General features: G+C 35.2%; 1 protein-coding gene and 1 pseudogene across 1 annotated transcript; both read left to right on the top strand.

The window, feature by feature from the left end:
- The first annotated feature begins 6,367 nt into the window (after positions 1–6,367).
- Positions 6,368–8,868, top strand: LOC127262763 (protein LONGIFOLIA 2-like; annotated as a pseudogene).
- A 12,235-nt stretch (positions 8,869–21,103) lies between these two features.
- LOC127262762 (uncharacterized mitochondrial protein AtMg00810-like) lies at positions 21,104–22,195 on the top strand. The gene has a single exon (XM_051291575.1). It carries the CDS (start codon positions 21,104–21,106, stop codon positions 22,193–22,195), a length of 1,092 nt encoding a protein of 363 aa, XP_051147532.1.
- Positions 22,196–23,008: the final 813 nt, after the last annotated feature.

Below are 23,008 nucleotides of genomic sequence, written 5' to 3'. Positions count from 1 at the left end.
CAAAGGAAATGAGAAAATTAGTGAGTAGATTATCTTTATAAGAATGAAATAAATCTTTGCATAACGACATAAAACACTCCTTTTTTGATGATCTAGGTCACCAACTTCTCGTTAAAATCCGGTAAGTAAAAGAAGGATGTTGGAACCCTTAGCAGTAGACTCTATCTTTTCCTCTTTGGATATTTTTTTCCTTTAGCTCTTTTAAGGCTTTCAGCTTCTTGCATCTTCCTCCGTAAACTTTCTTGATCTTTTCGAACCTCTTTGAATGGCAAAGAAAGAATCATTACCTTGTAGTCCTTGTCATAAAATCTAACTTTGTTAGTCTTGCCATCATAGATAATTCCTTTATCGGATTGCCATGGTCGGCCAAGAAGCACATGGCATGCGGTCATCGGAGTAACATCACAAAGGATGTCCTCTCTGTAATGACCCATTGAAATTGGAACTTTGGCTTGCCTAGTAATCTTCATATCTCCACTAGAGTTCATCCATTGAAGATGTTACGAAGTCAGATGCTTGATAGTTTGGAGTCCAAGCTTGTCTATCACATACCAACTTATGACATTGGTGTAACTTCCATTATCAATGATCATTGACGCTTGCTTCCCACCAATCTTACACCGAAAATGGAAGAAATTCTCCCGTTGCTCCTTAACCTGATCAACAAATTTTTCAGACTCCTTGGAAACAGCACCAAGCATTCGCAAAACCACTAGAGACTCCCCCGATGAATTTTCTTCAACTTGCTCTTTGGTCTCTTGGATTGCTTCATCATCATTTGCCTCAACCTCATGTACCCAATCTTCACCCTCATCATTCGACAAAAGTACATAGTTCCCATTCTCACAAAGCACAACAGTTCGCACATTAGGGCATGCATTGGCGTAATGACCTTTTCTTTTGCACTTAAAGCATCTGACATTCTTTACTCTGTTCGGTGAATCATCCTTGTTGATTTTCCTTTGTTCATCACGCTTAACCACCTTAAGCGGCTCATTCTTGGTCGTGTGCTTATCATCTCATTTGGGCCATAATTTTGGCGATCCCGTATTACCCCCAAACTTGTTGAAATTTGGTGATCCTTTTCCAAAGGTCACATTTTCTCCTAGCTTTCCATGAGATTCAATCTTGGTAGCAAATTGGACATGTTTCAAATTAGAATTGTAAGGATACATATCCACTTGAACCATAATGTAACGCCTCAGCCCTTTGAGAAACCAATATATGGTGACTTCATAATCTTCCACAAGTTGAGCCCGCATCATAAACATCTCCATTTCCTTGTATTGCTGCTCAACCTTCTTGCTACCTTGGACTAAAAACTGAATTTTCTGAAGGAGATCCACCCGATAATGTGGGGGCACAAAATGTACATGCATAGCTCGAGTAAAGGATGCCCATATCCAATCGGAGACATTCCGGACCTTACAATATCAGCTTGTACCTTCTCCCACCAAACAAGAGCATACCCCTTAAACTCCACAACAACAAGCTGAATTTTCTTGCGCTTCGAGTAATTATGACATGCAAACATCATTTTAACTTTTCTTTTCTACTCAAGAAACTCATTAGGATCAGCCGATCCTACGAAAGGTGGTGGAGAACTTGATGGATTGTATGTTGTCATCAACCTCATTAACTCAACCTCGGCTCCTTCGGTCATAGATATCCTCTTCCAAGTCAAATTCATTAAGCAACTCTTTGGTACCAACCCGTCTTCCTTGTCGTCCTTAGATAGGTGTAGGCCTTGGACTAGTATGACGCATTTCGCCAAAATCATCAACTTGGATAGATCGATATGGTAGAAAAATTGTTGAGCCCATAGGTTGCTTGCCAAGGTACATTTCTTCATGTCTAGCATCACTATGACTTCCCCTTTCTTCAAGATTATTAACCTTATCGTAAACCTCATCGAGTTTCTTTCCATATTTTGATCAACCTTCCTTAACAAGGCCTCTGCATAAGCCTTCATCCGAGCATCCAAAACATCATCTATGTCATCTCGAACATGATCAACTTGACTCCATAGGTCATGTATCTCTCGACCTTGTTGATCCACACGAGATGTCATGCTATCCATCTTTCCGCCTAACTCGTCTCGCATATCCTTGCTTTGCTTATTTATCGCAACCAAGATATAGTCCAATGAAGCCATACCTGCACCAAAACAAACTAATATATGTAATCCTCACGCACACTCATGTACACCTCTCGACAAATGGGTAGAGTTTCCAAACTTTTAAAGTGTGCCTTAATGGAGTTGTAAAGGTGGAACCTGAGTGACGTACGCGTTTAAAGTGGACAAGAAACTTTAAACACGACTCAATCAAAGAAAGCTCAAGATAGTGTCAATCATGCAATGCAAAGAACCAAGCTTATTCAATTACGGACGAATGACCAAACAAACACAATACACAAATGCCAGAACTATGCAATTCAATAACAAACACAAGCTGATTTAGATCTCAACAACCACCAAATCACCACAATACATAACCCCTTTTAAAATGTGCCAAATGAATATGACAAGCACAAAATCAATCCAAACTCCAAAACCAAAACTGAATAATCAACATCAATTACAAAATCACAAAAACTGATGAATATATCTTTTTCCCCACTTCACAAGCTTTCCAATGACATATCATACGCGAAAAAGCGAGCTTGTATGCGAAAACTATAACTCAAACAAGATTATCGACAAAAGTTGCTCTAGTCCTCCCGCTCAATTTTTTTTAGTCTTTTGTTTTTTTTTTGTTTTTTTTTTCACGACAAAATTTTGTTTTGTTTTTTTTTTTGTTTTTTTTGTTTTGTTTTTGTTTTTACTTTTTCATGGCAATATTATGAGGCCTAGGCAAAACAATACATCAACAACAACTCCTTACACTTTCCCAATAACATCCAACTCAAAATTAATTCAACTTCACTTTTAGCAACAACGAACTCAACAACCCACAAACTTGCAAAATTCAAACAACACCAAAATTACAAAACTCAAACAAGAACAAATTTGCAAAACTCAAACAAGAATAAACTCGCAAAACTCAAGAGAGAGCATGAAGCGTACAATTAAAATCACCGTCAACAAAGTCACAAGCTTGAGTTCATATAATGCATATGGATGTATGATGCATGTTGTACACTAGGAATCATAGAAGATAAAATCGTCTACGCTAGAAGGCCAAGCAAAGACAAAACTTGAGATCAAATTTATGTCAAGGATGTGCAATAAAAAACTCTACTAAGCAACTAGAGGAATGGATAAAAAAAAAAAAAAGATATCAAGGAAAATTCTGTTTTGAAATTTTTGAAATAAAAATAGTGTATATTGATCAAACTACTCTAATACAAAAATTAAATAATATATGTATGGACCAAAATTGATCAATTACACAAGACACGAAATAAACTAACTAAACAGAACTAACTAATAAACAACGAGAAAGAACAAACAACTAAACAGAACTAATTAGGCAATAAAAGAACGAATTAACTAAACGGAACTAATAAAGTGAGAAAAAAGGATAATTGAAAGCAAACCCAAGTAAGTACTAACGTAAGCACGACCCGATACTCTTCTAGCATCGGACCATCATCCACGAAGGCACCACTTCGGTCGACACTTTGGAGAGCTCTTCTACCTTCCCCAAATGTCACGAACTTAAGGCTTTATAATCAAATCCGAATTTTGAAACTAAACCCTATAGAGCATTGATGCGGCCGTCCAAGCTCAGAAAAACGATTATTGAACATGAACTTGTTAGACATTACAGTTCTTTTGTATCTGACACAAAGGTCATCCAACTAAGTCATCTCGAGGCCAGGATTATAAGAACCAGGACTTCAAGACTAAGACAACAAATAGTTACAGAAAAATCTCAAAGTTACCTTATTATATATTACCTTTTATAAGTTTCAATATAGTATAATTCCATATAACTTTCCTTATTATTTGTTTCCTTATAGTTAGACTTACCTTTTGATTTGTTTAATTTATTATTTGTTGTCTTTTATTTTCCTAAAGCACCTCTATATAATGTCTTTGTCTATCATTGTAATAGAGTAGAGTGAATCTTGAATAAAATTTCTTTATTGTTCCATTTCAATATTTTTCGAGTGCTAGGATGTGATTTCCTCCCACTTAGATATGTCAAATCGGGTCTTTGGAGTGTTCCATTGATTCGTAGCTTCCAATCCTTTGCAGTGGGATTTAGCATATTGTTTATGTTCTAATCTCTGGTTTGATTTCAAGTCCGAGAGTTATTCTCGTGGTTGGTTATCATCCATATTAATTCTCATTCTCTGCACTATCCTTTCTTCTTTACCTCCCATTCTGTCAAATCGGGTCTTTGGAGTGATTTCATCGGTTCGTGGTTTCCAATCATTTGTATCTAGCCTATTATTTGTATATTAACAAGTTGATTTCAGGTCCGAGACTTATTCTCATAGTTGGTTATCATTCATGTTAATTTATATTCTCTACAATATCTTGTCTTCTTTATTCTATTTTCTTATATCTATATTAAGAACCATTGGTTCTATTGAACGTTGTGGCTAAGAAAATTATAATTTAGGAAAAATTATACATAGTCAAGCCGTGTCAAACATGTCACGAAATAGCATTCCATGAAATATTAGAATAAAATAGAAAATATTGCTATTAAACATAACTTTCCATAAAAGAAAATGATCATAAATGATCAATATTCATTAACATATAATTTTGTTTCGTGTGTAATACAAAGCATCCAAGGGAACTTAATTATAGGAGCAGGGAAAGGGGATGGTTGATATGTTTCCTCATTTGGGATGGAAAAATCTCTCAAAGTGAAACAACTAACCTAATGGTCCCCATTGATGTGAGAGGCATGTGACATTACCTGTTATATATATATAAATGTCCCAAGAGATGGTCCCCTAACTAATGCTTGTGCAATCCTAGGTTTTATATAAATTACATATTAAATTCTCTCTTTTAGCATACTCCTAGGTTTGTACAACTTTTTCATTAGTTGTTCGATTGAGGCGTTGCAAGCTCCAACATCGGAAAGTCTTTAGTCATTGCAATATGGGCTTCAATCGCTCCCAAACTTTCAATCTTTATTATCAAACTTTGTAATTTGTCAACGCATGCTTTCTCTCGGGTTCTCGAAGCTCGTCCGATAGGAGGTTTTGAAATTGTGAATTTTGACGTCCGGACATCCATGTCATGTGGTGTGTCCTTACAATGATAAACAAAGCTTTTATATAAAGGTACTTGCGGGTAGAAGACATGAAATATTAGAAAACAAGAAAACAATGTAAAAGATAACATCTAAACTAGAAAATATAAAAAATAAGAAAACAATTTAAGCAAGTAAACTAGTGGAAAGAAAACAAATTTAAAGATCCATATGAAAGTAAATAATATGGAAACTTTGGACTCTTTTCATAATTATTGATATTATTTGTTGACAATCTCGAATTCTAATTATGGTCTCGTGATGATTAAATGATCGCTAACTCACACTTATAATAATTTATCACAGGTCTATCTTCGATTAAAAAATTTGATGGATCGATAACTCTCACGATAGCCACGTGTCTAGGGAAGACAATAAAAATTGAGATAGCGATATGGATAAAGTAGAAAAATAAAATCAAAGCCAATAAAATACTAGAAAGCAAATTACGATGGTCACTATCACTTAATATCTAAAAAAGACGGTAAGAAATGAGATAGTGTCACGGATAAACTAAAAAAAGTAAAATCAAAGTCAATAAAACACTAGAAAGCAAATTAAAAGCCGAGAGAAAGAGGAATCTTACTATTTTACGTTGATAGGAGATGAATCTTATTACTACCTCCGTTATCCGAAAGCGCACGGGGTAAACTTCCGGTCTAACTTAATACCCAGCGTGACAAATAACGTGAAATATTGAAGGTTTGAACCCATGACCTTACGAGCATAGGTCGATCTCCACACTACTGAGCCAATCCTATTGATTGAGTTGATAGTATTCTGCAGTATGTATACCTCGAGAGCTTATGCGCTGTCCTAATCACTCCCTCCCATGTTATGTAATACCTCATTGACCTGACCTGACACGTACGCTCACATGCACCGCGCAGACACACATTCTCGTTTCTCTCTCCCTCCATCGACCTCTTCCAAGTCCCCAATAAACTATAAAGTAGTTTCTTTCGCACATGGCTGGCTGCTTCATTCCGGGACGGACCTTAAATAAATCCATCTCAGCTACTGTCCTAATTTAACTTCTTCGCTGATTCTTTGGGCTTTTTGGAGCAATCATGGAATGAATGGGCGTGTTATTTGGTCTGAATCTGAGTTGAGGGAGGATTGGTGATCGAAGAAGAGAAACATATATGGCTGCCAGATTATTACATTCTCTCAGCCTGACCGACGAGGATCGTGATTTCGAGAAGCAAATAGGAGTAGGAGGATGTATGACTGCCATCTTCCACCTCTTCGACCGTCACAATCTTATCGCTGACGTTGTTGGCCACAGCGCTAAAAGGCATTCCCCCCGTGAGTAATTTTATTACCTGAAATTGGTTGATTTTGATATCCACTGCTGTTATCATATGAATTCGATTTTCGACATTACATATAATGTATAAATAAACATGCATGCTATTTCTTAATTCGATACAAAACCCACCATTGTTTCTCTCGGTTTTTAATTTGCAGGAAGATTTACCGGCAGCGGCGATGATTTGGGGAGATTTTCGTGTGTAAGAAGTGATTTAACGAGATTTTTTCTTGTTGAATTTCGTGTTTGAATCTGAAATATATACAAGAATTCCTTGTGTTGTGCAGGGGAAGCTTTCTGACAAACATAGAACCTTATCCCAACTGTCCCGGCCTTCTTCCTTCTCCTCTTCTTCCTTGTTGTCGCTCGACTACAAGTACAACAGAGCCGCTCCATTAGAGACGGCGTCGTTTGATCGGATAATATTCCCTGAATCTCCGGCGACGGAACCGGCGATCAGCCAAAAAAACTCCGGCGGCAGCGTTGATCTCCGAGACTTGGTGAAGGATTCTTCAATGTACACAAGAGCTAGTCGAGAATCGCCGCGGCAGATCATCGGCGACGAATATCATTGCAAAATGGATGCGAGGAGGCGAAGGATGATGATTGGCACCAATGTTACCGAAGAACCTCCTCAAGTGCTGTCGCGGTCAATGTCGTGCCATGCCAAGGATGCATCGTCGTCGTCGCATTTGATCTCGGGAGATGCCCCACCTCGGTTTTCTTTGGATTCGAGTAAAGGCTTCTTCAAGGATGAGGAGGAGGTGCAAGGACGGCAATCGAGGCCTCCGAGCGTCGTGGCAAAGCTCATGGGATTGGAAGCACTTCCAGTTCCGGAGAAGAAGAAGAAGCCGCATGCAACCCAAAGTTCCAACATCAATGGGTTATCGACACATCGTGAATCTCCAATCATTATAATGAAGCCGGCGAGGAAATCTGGCACAACGAAACAGCTTCGGGACAATGAGTTCTCGAATAAGAAAGTGGTAAATGATCATCGAGGTTTTAAGGGTGTTGCGAGATTAACGCAACATTTGGTAAGAGATCATCAGAATACTACTAGATTTGGATGTAGAAAGAATTCTGCAGAATCCATCAGCCCGGGAATGCAACAAAAGAAACTTCAGGTCAAAAGAATTACGCCCCGGCAGCCCACTTTTGTCAATTCGACTAAATCCCCGACGCAATGCAACTGCAATTCTCCAGAAAGCAATCATCGGTCGAGCAAGCTCAACACCTTATCCAAGATTAATTCAAATCTCCTCCGAGGAAACCAAAACATGGTTTGGAGCTCCAAAAATACTGCCTCCGCGAAGAATTCTGTTCCGGCGATGATGATGATATCTGGAGAGGTACGTAGTTTGTGTCTATGTCCGATGATGATTTCGCCTTCTTTTGCTAACACATTCGTTAGTTGTCTTCAGAAGTCATCTACTTCACTTCCAAGTGACTGTAAGTTGGCAGAGTTTGGCTTGGAGGGGCATTCGAGTCCCATCTCTGTCCTCGACAACATAGCATGCCACGACGATTCGCCTTCTCCGATAAAGGATGTTCGGACAACCCTCCTCCAAGGTATATATATATATATATATATCTTTGCTTACCATCTATTAAATGATCATCTCGTCTAAGAACTTAACTTTAAAAATAATACGCAGTCATTTATTTGACAATGAATGAGTGGCAATGGACTCGAACACGGGACTTTCCGACTCTGATACTATATTAATTAACTGTCTCACCTAAAAACGCTTTCATCTCAGACTCATTGTTGTTTGGATTCTTACATAGAGACTGCTGGCTGCGACCCCGATCATGAATACATCTCGAAAATTCTAATGGCTTCGGGGCTTCTGACGAGTTTCCATATTCACTCCTCCGACAATCCGATAGGTCCTGAGGTGTTTTCGGCATTGGAGCGAAAAAAGGAAGATGGGGAGAAGCACTCCTGCAATATCAAAATCAAACATCGATAGTAGCCATTATCTCCACCGGAAACTCGTCTTTGACACTGTCAATGAGATTCTTTCCCGAGAATTATTATTGGTCACCTCTGGCCACCCTGATAAATTCCCCTTGGCAAGCCTCCTGCTGAGACGACAAGTTTGCTCGGAAATCAGGGCAATCCGGGCAAAGAACATGGAATGCAGCAACGAGGAGGACGTGAGATGGCAAAACATCTTGTGCATGGACGTGGCACATCAGTGGAGGAAGGATACCCGCGATGGGATCTCCAGCGCGGCGCTGGGGATCGAACGGCTGATATTCAAGGATCTGGTTAACGAGATCGTTCGGGACTCCGCCGGACGACGACGGTTAGGCCGGCATGTCTGACCTCCTGCTTTTACTTTCTCCGTCCCACTTATCATAATTATATTGCAGATTTTGTTCTTCCTATATTTTATGTCATTTTCATTTTTTTTTTTTAAAATGATTAGACACTTTGATTTCATTTTAAATTTTTTAATTTAAAATTTTTTAATTTTTAATTAAACTAATTATTTATCTTTATAATTATTTATATTATAGGATAATTTTTTTTACTGATAAATTCTTAATTATCTAGTAAATATATTTATCCTAAATTCTCATTTCTACAGTGACAGAGACATCTAACGTGGGACGGAGGGTGTATAATTTAATACTCCCTTCGTCCACATACAAAGTATATATTTACTTTTGGCTCGGAGTTTAAGAAATAAAGTAGTGTAATAACATTTTTGCTCTTATTTTTTGGAGTAAAAGTAACGATGTGATGTAAAGGAAGGATATTTGTGGAAAAAAATGAGGTATTTAATGAAATTTTTACTTTGTAATTGAATGTTCCAAAAATGAAATATGTATACTTCTAGCCGGACAGAAGGAGTATAAATTAAATTTTCTATAATATAAATAAATAAAAATTTAAATATATATGTTGGGCATAATATAAATTTATAATCAAATCATACAATATAAATTTTATAAATTAAACTTAATACACATTTATATTATTTTATTCATTATCCATCAAATCAATATACATCAAAACTCTCCAAACCCCAACCAAACTTAAACACAAAAAAAACATCAAAATTCAAACATATCCCAAAATTCAAATAAAAACCAAATCCAAACCCAAATTTTCCCAAATCCCCTTAAAGAAACACACCCATAAATATACTAATGTAGCCACTCTCTCTCATTAGGCCATCTCCAATCCGTCGCTCCATTTTTGCAGTTGCTACAGTACAAACGCAGTTGATCTACAGTATTTTTACTCCAATCATAAATTTCAATTTTTACTCCAAAAAGTATATTCCATATATATATATTTTTATATAATTTTATATAACTTTTCATATTTATAAATTATACCCCAACTTTAATTATTTTTACATTATAATCCATACACATATAATTTATATTTTATTTAAAAATTACATATATTAAAATTAACATTTATAATTAATAAATATTACAAATAAAATAACTTTAAATAAATAATTAAATGCTATCAAGATAAATAACTATTTAAAATAAAAAATTATACATATATTTTTATAAAATCAAAGTACACGTATCTTTAAAAAAATAAAATTATATTACTTTCCGAAAAGTAAAATCATATATTAATTTTAAAAATAAAATTATACATTATTTTTTAAAAAAACTAAAATTCTATATCACTTTTCAAAAATTAAAATTATACTATCACTTTTAAAAAAAATAAAATTATACATTATTTTTCAAAAAAATAAAATTATATATCATATTCTAAAAAATAAAATATATGAAATTTTGAAATATTTATATTTATTTTATCTTTATTTTTTATCATTATTTGACTTTATTATTAATAAGTAGCTTTTCACCTAAAATTAACAGGGACAAAATTTTCTTTACAACTGAATAAGACATCCCCAACCATCTACTTTCATTTTTGCGTGCAGTTGATCTATAATAATTTTATTTTAATCTTAAATTTTAATTTTTACTCTCTATATATTGTTTATATATTCTTCTTTTATATTATTTTATATAATTTTTCATATTTATAAATTATACCCCAATTTTAATTTATATTTACATTATAATCCATACATATATAATTTATATTTATTTAACAAAAATTATATATCACTTTCCAAAAAATAAAATTATATATCACTTTTAAAAAATAAAATTATACATTATTTTTCAAGAAAATAAAATTACATATAACTTTTTAAAATATAAAATTATATATCATCTTCTAAAAAATAAAATTATATAATACATCCAAAAAATAACAAAAATACAAACAACTCCACAAAATATCATAAAAATTTTGGAGTGGAAGTACAGTGTTACTCCATAAATAGAGTAACATTGTACATAACTGCAAAATTGAGGAATTTGGGATGGGTTAGAGCCCCTCCTTACAATTTTTTCACTTTATACAGTGGGTTGGAGTTGATCTAAATCGTATGTTGCTCACACTATTTCTTTCACTTCTGATTATCACCGGTCGATACCTCCTATATCGTCGGAATCCTTGCTGAAACATCGGCCGACCACCGAAAAATGGCGGCGAAAGGCAACACGTGGACCCCACATGCGCGGGTTAAAGTTTGCACTGTCAACTTTTAGCGGAGCGTGCATGTGAACTCCGACAACAATTTTCATCTATCCATAGTTGACCTGTCGCGTGGTCAATCAAATATTTCACCTATTCCGTTATCACAATTTAATGTAATATAGGAGAATGGATCGTCTCCACAGGGATTGTGTGATCCACTCTTTCGTGTTTTAATGAAATAAATAATTGGGGGAAATTTTCTTTTATTATCTAATGAAAATAAAATAAGAAGGCAATTAAATTAAGGGAAAACTAGCTATTAAGGGGATGTCTGGCTCAAGGGATGATATAGTTATGACACTTGTGTTTTATCATTGATTAAATAAAGTTAGTTCTTATTAAAGTATCAATAAATTGGTTATAGTTATCAACAAGCTCTGACAACCAATTCTTCCTTACAACGTAGGTAATTAAGGTCGACCGTTAACTACCCTTAATTAAGCTAAAAATAACCTAGGTACGCCCATAGGAATTATTGCATAATCGCATTCTAATTTAGAAAAACCCAATTCAAAACAATTACTACCTAAGAGGAGCAATTATGTTTGATTGTCTAACCCCCGGGAAGAAACTATTCAACCCGGTTGTCACCTATTCAAGTGCGAATACAATTACGGATATCCTATCTGAATTAACTTTAGATTATCATACTAATTCAAATATCAATACCAAAATATTCAATCAATCTAACAATCACAAACGTTATTCTCATAATTAAACAAATATTGATAATAAAGAAGAACTTTTATAAAGAAAATTAAGAATCTCCAAAACAAAAGAACTAAAACATTATCATCCCTCAAACCAGAAAAGTATCTACTCCATAATCAAATAACAAAGAACAATAGCGAAAGATAAAATCATAGTGGGAGGAAAAATCTTTTCTATCGATTTGCTCCTGCGCGATTTATGAGTCTGTCAGTCTCCTACTCCTGCGCGTATCTGCTCTAGTCATTTTGTCTTTGAAACGTGTGATCCCTCCCCCTTGTATTTAATTTTTTCCCTAATTATTTTGTAGTTGGGTTTTTGGGCAATTCCCATGTCAGGAGAGTATATTTATTCATGACCATGACTAATTAGGTGGTGCAAATTTGAATTTTTCTTTATTTTTTTCTGCCAATTACACCAAGTTTGATATTTGTCTTCTGCACACAACAAATAAACAATACGCATATAAATTAGGCAGAATCCAATCAAAATCAATCGAATATCGCATATAACATGAACATTTAACGCATGTGATTTCTAACTATCAATAGTTTTATTTGAGTTCTCTCTTTTATGCGTGTGTCAACTTGGGGGGTTTCTTCCTTTATTGTTGTTAGTTTCAACCGCTCTTATCGTCAATCTTTTATTCTTCTCCGTGATCTTTGTGAGCTCTTCGAAAGATTCGTTGATTAGTCGAGGTAGGCTCCAATAGGCCGGATTCGGTAAGCTTGGGGTTTGTTAGGAGGCGGTTAGAAAATAATCTTCTTTATCGAGTCATTCACTACACCAGAAAGTGTTGAGTATGAGCCAACCCAAAAGTGACTTCGATCATCTTGAAGAAATGCTTGAAGGAAATTCACCATTGTCGTTGTTGTCGGCCGGAGAAAGTCTCAATTGCTAATATTGTATGCACACATTTATTTGTTCGCCAGAGGTCGCTGCTGCCCGGAGTCGCTGACCGTCGGCCGTGAATATTTTTTTTGAAACATGGTAGACTTAATTGATTGTGGAATTGAGAACCAATTTCAGGGAGTAATTCTTTTCTAATACTTGTCTATTCAGGCCATTGATTGTTTGTTCTGTTTTTATTTTGAAGTTTCACTTTTTCAGAAATTATATATATTGCAATTTGAGATTGAATTGATTCAATATCATTTGTTCATATTTGTTTCTCCTTTGTTGTTTGATAGACATCTAAAAGCATAAGACCATCGGCACATGTTATTATTTTGTTTAAAAATAAAAGAAAAAAATAAGAGATATTTGCTAAAAAGACGCTTAGACAGAGGTTTCTACTTTTTATGTCATGTGCTCAATTAATTTGGGACACATGACATATCATATTATATATGTATATAAAATAGTTTTGTTAATATATATTAAATTTGTAATTATATTCAAATTTGGTAACATTTTTTATAATTTATAAAATTTTATACTTTACAAAATAAATACTCTCTACCACCTGGATATTTTGTCCACTTTACCGTAGACACGAGAATTTAGAAGGGGTATAATTAGTAAATAATTAAAAATATATTAGTAAAAATAAATATCGTATAATACAAATAATTATAGATTAAGATAAAGATAATTGATTAGTATAATTAAAATTAAAAAATTATAAATTAAACTTTTAAAATAAGATTAAAGTGTATATTCTTTTCCAAAAAAAGAAAGTGACAAAATAAGTGGGACGAACGAAAATTTAAATTAATAAAGTAATTCTTTTCTAATACTTGACAAAATAAGTGGGACAAACGAAAATGGAAAGGTGGACATGAGAAGTGGGACGGATGGAGTATACTTTATTAATTTAAATTTTAAAATATATAAATACAAATATTATTTGATATTATGAAAAAAATTAATATTAATAAAAATAATTTAATTTATTTAATAAAATATAATTATAAATTTTAAAATAACTAAATAATATAAAAGTATATTTCCTCCGTCCTTTGACAATCTATTCATTTTTCTATTTTGGTCCGTCTCATAACAAAGTATCTATTTCTTTTTTTTTAGTAATTGTACTATCTACCTAACATTATAAATATCCTTCCAATTTACAATATATTACACAAATGTCACTACCTTTATATTATACAATACTAATAAGATTAGTTTAGTCTTTTTACTTTTATTTTTACTACATCATAATATAATACTAATATTTTTAAAACTCCGCGCAAAAAACAAATTGATATATAGATATGAGACGGTGGGAGTATTAAACAATAAAATATATTTAATTTATAGTTAATTATACATATATAATTGATAATAAGATATTGATATAAAATAAACAAGAAGATAATTTGAATAATATAGAACAAAATACATATAATCCAAACAATATTTAAAACAATTCTTCGAACAATTTAGCTTTAACAAGCATATCTTGTTCCGTTAAATTATTTTTCTCCATTAGTGTTCGATAGAGTTTCATTTTTGCAATACGCTCGCTGCTTTTGATTTTTCTTCATTCAGTTGTGTCATATGAGCGAATTGTGATGCAACTTCTTTACTTTGAGCTCGTAGCTCTTCAAAGTCATCGGAGGAAAGTGAATTCGAAGATTTCTTCAGTGTCCATTTGCCTTTATTTTTACACGCTTTGACACCCGGAGGACGAATTGAGGGAGATTCTTCCACTCCATCACTATGTGGTGTTGTTGGACTTGAATTAGATGAGTCCACCATCTTCGTTAACTTCAGTTCTCTTTGGGCCAACTCCACTGTCATCATATGCTTCATGTATAACATTTGTACCACAGTGACTAGTACTCCATTTTGGTTCAAGTTTTAATTCTCACCAAACGTGTTCATAACTAAATGTTGTCTTACAATCTGCAGAATATTTGATGTGTCTTATTCAAGACATCATCAATAGATTCTCCACTCATTTTTTGTTGGTTAGCTTGAAAGCATTCAATTTTTTTTAAATGGCTTTATTTATCTTTTGCCAACGATTCTTGCATTGGTTAATATTTCTTGGCACTCCTGTTTCAGATTTGTTATCATTAAAATATTGAAATTTTTTTCCAAAAAGTAGTACATTTTTTATCAGTGCCTATTACTGCATCTTTGCTTGTGTTAAGTCATCTACTAATAAAAAATAAATATTCTTCACGAGTTCACTTTCTTTTTGTCTCTGTCGTTGAAGCAATGATTTGTACATCTTCTTCATCTTGTTGATTGACTTGTGTTCAAAATTCATGAAGACTTTCCATTCGTGTATTTTTCATAAAACCCATCAATGGAGGATGAAATGAACCTTGAAATGATTGAAAATTTTGAGGATTAAAATAACTTCCAGATGATTGAAAGTTTTGAGAATACAATAGACCTCCAAAAGATTGAAAAATTTGAGGATAATAGTAGTGTGGAGGAATAGAAGAATATGATAAAGCGTAGAAATTTGGGATAAAGGTTTGAAAATTTTGACGAACATTAGAGTTGAAAAAGTTTTTTGAACTTTCTTGATTTCCAAGCATGTTCGTAAAACTTTGAAATGAAAAAGGCTTGTGCGAATTAAAAGATTCTTGAGAGTTGGCTCCATTGTTAAAATTTGAAGGTAGAGTAGTGGGAGAAAATATTGTGACTTAGAAAAATGAAGATTTTTGAAAGCTTGTGTGTTTTCATTTGTAAAATGAAAGCATATTTATAGAAAAATTTTCACACTTTACAAGTTATACTATATTATTATACTCCCTCCGTTCCAAAACAATAGTCTTGTTACCATTTTTGTCCGTCTCAAAACAATAGTTTCTTTTGCAAAAATAACCATATCACCATAAAAGTATCCCTACTTTTTCATTATTATTACACAATTGTCACTACTTTTTACACTAATATACTCACAAGGGCAAAAAAATCATTTATCCTTATTTTCTACCAACTACCAATATAATATCAAATATTCCTTAAATCTCGTATCCAATACAATAAGGCCATACTTTTGGGACGGAGGAAGTATTATTTATATATATATTATGTCTTCTTAAATCAAATCAATATAATCTTATCTTGTTTAATTTTTTTTTTTTAAATGCATTGTTATGTAACATCATATTTTTTTAATCATTGTAGTAGTGATTAGTCATTTTAATTTTTGTCTACGTGAGTTTAATTAATTGTATTGTTAGATCACATCATAATTTATTATTGCACTAGATAAGTTTGACTATATTTGTATTGTTAGATCACATCATAATTTACTATTTTACTAGGTAGCTTTGAACACGCTTGTATAGTTATATCACATCATAATTTATTATTGTACTAAAGTAGCTTTAAACATATTTGCATTATTATATCACATCACTATTATTATGTATCATCAAATTTATTTTCAATTACTTTATTATTGTAATTTATTTACATTTTTTAAATACATTTTTTATTATTATTTCACATCAGTATTATTATTATATTATTTATTTCATATAGAAAAATTTACACACTCTATAAGTTATATATTATTATATTATTTATATATTATGTCTTGTTAAATAAAATCAATATAATTTTGTCTTGGTTAATTTTATTTTTTTTAAATACATTGTGAAGATCATGGTTGTATGTTGTATGTTGCACGTGGTTTTCCATGAATAATGAGAAGTATTGATTGCATGCACTGGGAGTGGAAAAATTGTCAAACTGCTTGGAAAGACCAATTTTCACGTGGAGATCATGGCAAACCAACTATCACATTACAAGTTGTGGCATCGTATGATTTATGGATTTGACATTCATTTTTCGGAGCACCAGGTACATGCAATGATATTAATGTACTTGATCAATCTTCAATTTTTAATGATACGTCGAATGGTAGAAGTCTAGAAGTACCTCGTCGTCTCCATTGTAAAAAACCGGAGACAAGGACCATCATCGAAGTTATGCCAAGCCCCACAGAAGCTGGTCGAGGCCCTTCCATGAATAAGAAGGAGCCATCCACGTCAATCGAAACTCCGACGAAACACGCGTAACTACATCTGCAAACGAACTTCCACCTCGAACACTGGCAAGAATGAGTGGGGGGCCCTAGTCTGATGTCCCATCAGGGCTACGACAGTAGCTGTTGGAGAGGAAACGACGGCGGTGACGGCCTCCCTTGGCTCAAGTCCTCTCCGGCATCGATATGGCGGCAATGAGAGGTAATGGGCAGCACCACTCTTGGGTTTTGAGACCCTACAAACTCATTGAAACCATTTGATCGACCTGAGACCGCCTAGATTGCCGGAACCAGAGGAGGCGATGTGGATCGTAAGCGGCCGCCGGCGATTAAGGACTGTTTTGAGACGCAGGACGGTTCAATGGTTATTTGGGACAAAAATTACACTTGCAATATATGTTTGGCGGTTAAATGATGGACTTGGCCAGAATTTATGGGTCCACGAAATTGTCGTTCCAAACCCTCCGCTGCCGGTGAGGCATTTTCCGGTAGTGACTAGTTCTGATTAGGGGTTTTTTGGGATGGGCAGGAGGATGAAGAACAGCAATCGGCGACGGGACGTCCATAAACGCATAAACGGCGAGGGCCAAAATCAAGAAACTCCGGCGAGTTTATGAAAGAAGAAGAAGATAGATACGTAACTGATTGGGCTCCACCTTTATGGGCTAATAATTTGATCATCCAATTCAACCACAGTCCAACCTACAGAATTGTCTGGAATCATTGTTATGTTATTCTCTCTCATGTAATCTCTGCTACCACTACAATTTTACACAAAGTTTGTTAGGAATTTTTCAAAATCAATTGTATATAATATGTTTATCAATTAATGGATTGGATATACAAAATTTTACCTTGCTGCTGCATCTAAGTGTTCTGTTCTTCTATGTGCTTTTTCTTTTTGCTCTGTAATTCTTCATGGTATTAGAGCTCAGCTAAGCTACCGTTGGTCCTCAAATAGATGACGACGTCAATAGCCATGCCTCTTCAGCCACATATGTAGCAGATAATGTAACACAAGCTGCTTCTGAAGCAGCTGCTAGGATTGCTGCTCAACCATTGCTAACCAAACACCTATCCTCCCCAAAGCCCTACAGATTGGAAGTGGAGATCAACCACACATATCTTTATCTTATGTTCCTTTCAATGGAACAAACTATTTCTATTGGAGCCACAGGTTGTGGAACGCTTTTGTTGCTAAAGGCGGGAGTGGATTTCTCACAAGCAAACAATCGAGACCTATAGAAGGAACCATAGAGTATGAAGCTTGGATTGAAGTTGATGCCTTTATCAGAGCATGGATCATCAACTCCATCATACCTGAGCTACAAGGAGCCTTTATTTTCATCCCAATTGCCAAATCCTTATGGGAGAGCCTAAAAGAAAAATACGGGCAATCAAATGGCTCTCTCATTTATCAACTCAAAAGGTCTATTAGCTCCTTAAAACAAGGGGATGACTCCATTGCCACCTATGTCACCAAACTGCAGGAGCTGTGGGAGGAGCTACTCACCATCGATCCACCACTGGAGTGCACCATTTACAAGCCATAAGATACTGGATAAACAAGAAAGGGATATTCTAATCCAGTTCCTCACTGGATTAAATGAAAGGTACGAGGCTGCAAAAGAGCAAATTCTGATAATGGATCCATTACCAAGTATGAGCAAAGCTTACTCGCTAATCATCCAAGTTGAAAAGCAGAAAGATATTCATATTGCTGCAGAGCATAATGCATTCCTAGTAGACAACAAAAGAACACAAAATAAGAGGTTTATTGATAAGAAAGATTGCAGACAGAAAAGAAAACGTCCATTTATGAATATTGCAAAAAGAAAGGACACACTAAGAAGACTTACTTTAAGCTAAATGGAATACCTCTTTGGTACAAATAGATGGTTGAAAAGAGAAATGACTTTGCCAACACAGTCTTAAAAATGAAAGGAGTTAGTTCAAAGCCTGATATGGTCTTCAAAAGTTGTCCAGATATTACTGCCTTGGTGAAAGCTGAAGTCCAGAAGCTGCTGATGAGCAAATCCCCAGATTCACCAATTGCTTGCACCAACTCGGTTATTGAGTTCTCAGGTAATACACTATCTTTTGACTCTGCATATTTGGATAGTGATTCTTAGCTAATTAACAGTGGAGCTACTTGCCATATATGCATAAATGATAAGTTGTTTGAAACCTTAAAGCCTTTAGCCTCAAAGCCCAAAATTTTTATGTCCCAATGGATCATTTTAACTGTTTCTTATGCAGGAACTGTCAAGCTAAGTTCTCATATCATATTAAATGAAGTATATTACCTTTCTGCCTTTAAATACAATCTTTTATCTGTAAGTGCTTTACTTAAACAATCTGTCTGCAAACTCACCTTTTTATCTGACATCTGTGAAATTAAGGACCTGAGCTCTAACCAAGTTTTGGCCATTGGGAAACAAGAAAACAACCTTTACATTTTAACCAAAAAATTCTTCCCTACCAATCACCTTACCTCCGTCCTCACCTCAAGAGAAGAATCTCTACTTTGGCATAGAAGGTTTGGACATGACTCAGATGATACTCTTAAGCACTTACCTATGTCCATTGTTTTTAAATGTAAACCATGCGACATTTGTCACAAGGCTAAACAAGCTAGGTTTTCCTTTAATGGAAGCGTCTCTTATGCCATATGTAATTTTGAACTTGTGCATATGGACTTATGGGGACCTTACATAACACCGACCATGAGTGGATGTCACTATTTCTTAACCATTGTGGATGACCACTCAAGAGATACTTGGACATACCTCATACCAAACAAGCAAAATGTTTTTCAAATTATTGAAACCTTTATCCTCTATGTCCAAACTCATTTCAATCACACCATAAAAAGAATCAGGACTGATAACGATTCTGAATTTCTAAACCAGCATTGCAAAATGATATATCAAAGATTTGGCATCATGCATCATCATTCCTGCCCTTACAGCCCACAACATAATGGTAAAGCTAAAATAAAACACAAACACTTTCTTCAATTAACTAGAGCCTTGCTATTTCAAGCAAACTTGCCATCAAGATTTTGGGGCGAAGCCCTCCTATATGTTACTTATATTCTTAACAGACTACCATATTCTGTTCTTGGTTGGTCTACCCCTTATGAAAAACTTTACATTACCAAGCCTGATCTATTCAATCTAAGAGTATTTGGATGTTTGTGTTATGCTGTCAATAATAAACCTACTAGAACCAAACTTGACCCAAGAGTCTACAAGTGTTTGTTTCTTGGTTTCCCAGTCGGCCAAAAGGGTTTTAAGCTCTATAATATAGAAAGAAAAAGGTGTCTTACTGCTAGAGACGTTGTTTTCTGTGAAAATGAGTTTCCTTACCAATCTGCTGTTAATCCTGCAATTCCTCAGCCAAACACTGATCTAATATATCCAAACCAGCTTCCCTTTAGTCACCCATTAGGCACACCCACTCTACAACCAACACCAAATCCAACTACAGCCAAAACACAGAACCTAAAACATTGCCACCAGTTACATCATCTTCATCACCCATCTACCTAAACACACCATCCTCCTTCCCTGATTCCACAACCAACAACCCCATATCTACCCCTATATTGACTTAATCAATCCAAGAAGTCCTACCTGATCCAGCCTCTAATTCTTTCCCATCCACTCCAGCTAGACCCAAAAGACAAATCAGAAAACCAACCTGGATGACAGATTATGTTAGCCCTCTTGCCATCCTGCTTTCTAGCTCTAACTCATCATCTTTATGTATTTGGCATAGTGCCTTTACTGTTGATATGCAGGAACCAACATCCTTTGTGCAGGCTTACAAAGATGCTGGCTGGAGAGCCGCTATGGAGGAAGAACTTGAAGCTTTACACAAGAACAATACGTGGGAAGTCACTACATTGCCCAAAGGAACAAAACCAATCTCCTATAAATGGGTGTATAGAATTAAGAGAAATGCTGATAGAGGAGTGCAAAAATTAAAAGCTCCGCTTATCGCAAAAGGATACTTACAGATTCCAGGGAAAGATTATAAAGAATCATTTGCACCGGTTGCTAAAAGTGTGACAGTGAGGATGTTCTTGGCAATAGCTTCCACCAAGCATTGGAAAGTTCACCAACTTGATGTGAACAATGCATTCCTGCATGGCTACCTTGAAGAAGAAGTTTATATGACACCACCTCAAGGAAGTCACATATCTCCAGGGAAAGTATGCAAGCTGAACAAATCCCTCTACTGACTCAAGCAAGCTCCTAGGCAATGGTACAAGCAATTTTCTGCTAAGATTGTTGAGTATGGCTTTCAACAATCCACATTCGATCATTGTTTGTTCACTTTATCTCATCGTCACTGCATTATTGCTTTGTTGGTATATGTTGATGACATTCTTCTCACCGGCACTGACTTTGTGGAAATCACAGCAGTCAAGGAATTCCTTTTATCAGGAGTTTACTATTAAAAATCTTGGAGAGTCTGATCTGTTCCTTGGTATCCAGATCACAAACACACCTGCTGGTCCCAGTGTCTCTCAACAGAAGTTCATTGATGACATCCTTGATGAAGCTGGTCTTCGTGATGCCACTCCTTGTGCCACACCTTTCACTATTGGATGCAAATTACAGCATGATAAGGGTGATCCTTTACCAAATCCAGAAAACTACAGACGCATTGTTGGTCGCTTGCTCTATCTCACAATGACTAGGCCGAACATTTTCTACGTTGTGCAACAACTCTCTCAATTCATGGCATCCCCGATATCCCTACATTGGAAGGTTGTGCAAAGGATTCTCAAATATCTCAAAGGTACCAAGTATCTTGAACTTCTTTTTCCTTCTACTGGGGATCTCAATTTGGCTGCCTACTCGGATGCTGACTGGGGATGTTGCTTAGATACCATAAAATCTCTCATTGGTTACTGCATATGTCTGGGCTCTTGTCTTATTTCTTGGAAGACAAAAAAGCAACCCACAGACTCTAAATCCTCCGCCGAAGCCGAATATTGTGCATTAGCTTCTACTGTGTCTGAACTACTTTGGCTCACCTATCTCCTCAGGGATTTTCTCATTCAGGTGTCCCTGCCCATACCACTTTACTGTGACAATCAATCCACCATTCATATGGTTCACAATCCGGTGCATCACGAGAAAACCAAACACATTGATATAGACTGTCACTTTGTTCGGAGTCACTTCCAATCTGGACTCATCGAACCTACATTTGTGCCTTCCCACCATCAACTAGCTGACACCTTCACTAAACCTTTGTCTTCTGCAGCTCTTCAAAAGTTTCATGTTAAGATGAACTTGGGCTCCTCAATCCAAGTTTCTCTTGAGGGGGGAGTGAAAAAAGAAGAAGATGGATTCGTAACTGATTGGGCTCCACCTTGATGGACTAATAATTTGATCAGCCAATTCAACCACAGTCTAACCCACAGAGTTGTCTGGAATCATCGTTATGTTATTCTCTCTCATGTAATCTCTACTACCACTACAATTTTACACAGAGTTTGTTAGGAATTTGTCAGAATCAATTGTATATAATCTGTGTACCAATTAATGGATTGGATATACAAAATTTTACCTTGCTGCAACATCGGAGTGTTATGTTCTTCTCTGTGCTTCTTCTTTTTGCTCTGTAATTCGTCATGGTATCAGAGCTCAGCTGAGCTACCGTTGCTCCTCAGATGGACGACGACGCCAATAGCCATACCTCTTCAGCCACATATGTAGCAGATGATGTAACACAAGCTGCTGCTGAAGCAGCTGCTAGGATTGTTGCTCAAACCATTGCTAACCAAACACCTATCCTCCCCAAAGCCCCACAGATTGGAAGTGGAGATCAACCACACCTATCTTTATCTTCTGATGAGATCGTCATTGCCGTTTTCTTCTTGTTATTATTCTTCAAGGTTTTCCGTTTCATTCGTCTATGCCAAATCTTCAATGGCACATCATTATCCGTCTTGTCTCTCTGATCGATATAGCTAGCTACAAGCGCATCCAGTCCAAACTCTGAATCAAATTGTATATTTAATATAAAAAATAATATCTGTAAATACTACTATTTTTATAGTATTAAATATACAATTTTTTGAGATATTCTTTAATCTTTAAACCATATATTTTTAGTATTTGAACTCTGCATTTTTTGAAAAAAAAAAATATAGTTATGCTTCAGTATTTGAACTCTCGTAAAAGAAA

Source organism: Andrographis paniculata, unplaced genomic scaffold (assembly GCF_009805555.1).
Source record: "Andrographis paniculata isolate CXL003 unplaced genomic scaffold, ASM980555v1 Contig66END, whole genome shotgun sequence".
In the NCBI taxonomy this organism is placed as follows: Eukaryota; Viridiplantae; Streptophyta; class Magnoliopsida; order Lamiales; family Acanthaceae; genus Andrographis; species Andrographis paniculata.
The sequence above is the reverse complement of the archived record's forward strand: the minus strand, read 5'-3'. Positions and strand labels throughout refer to the sequence as shown.

What these genes read in the sequence shown, in the direction of transcription:
- LOC127262762 (XM_051291575.1), top strand. Translation starts at nt 21,104, where the DNA reads ATGGCTTTCAACAATCCACATTCGATCATTGTTTGTTCACTTTATCTC.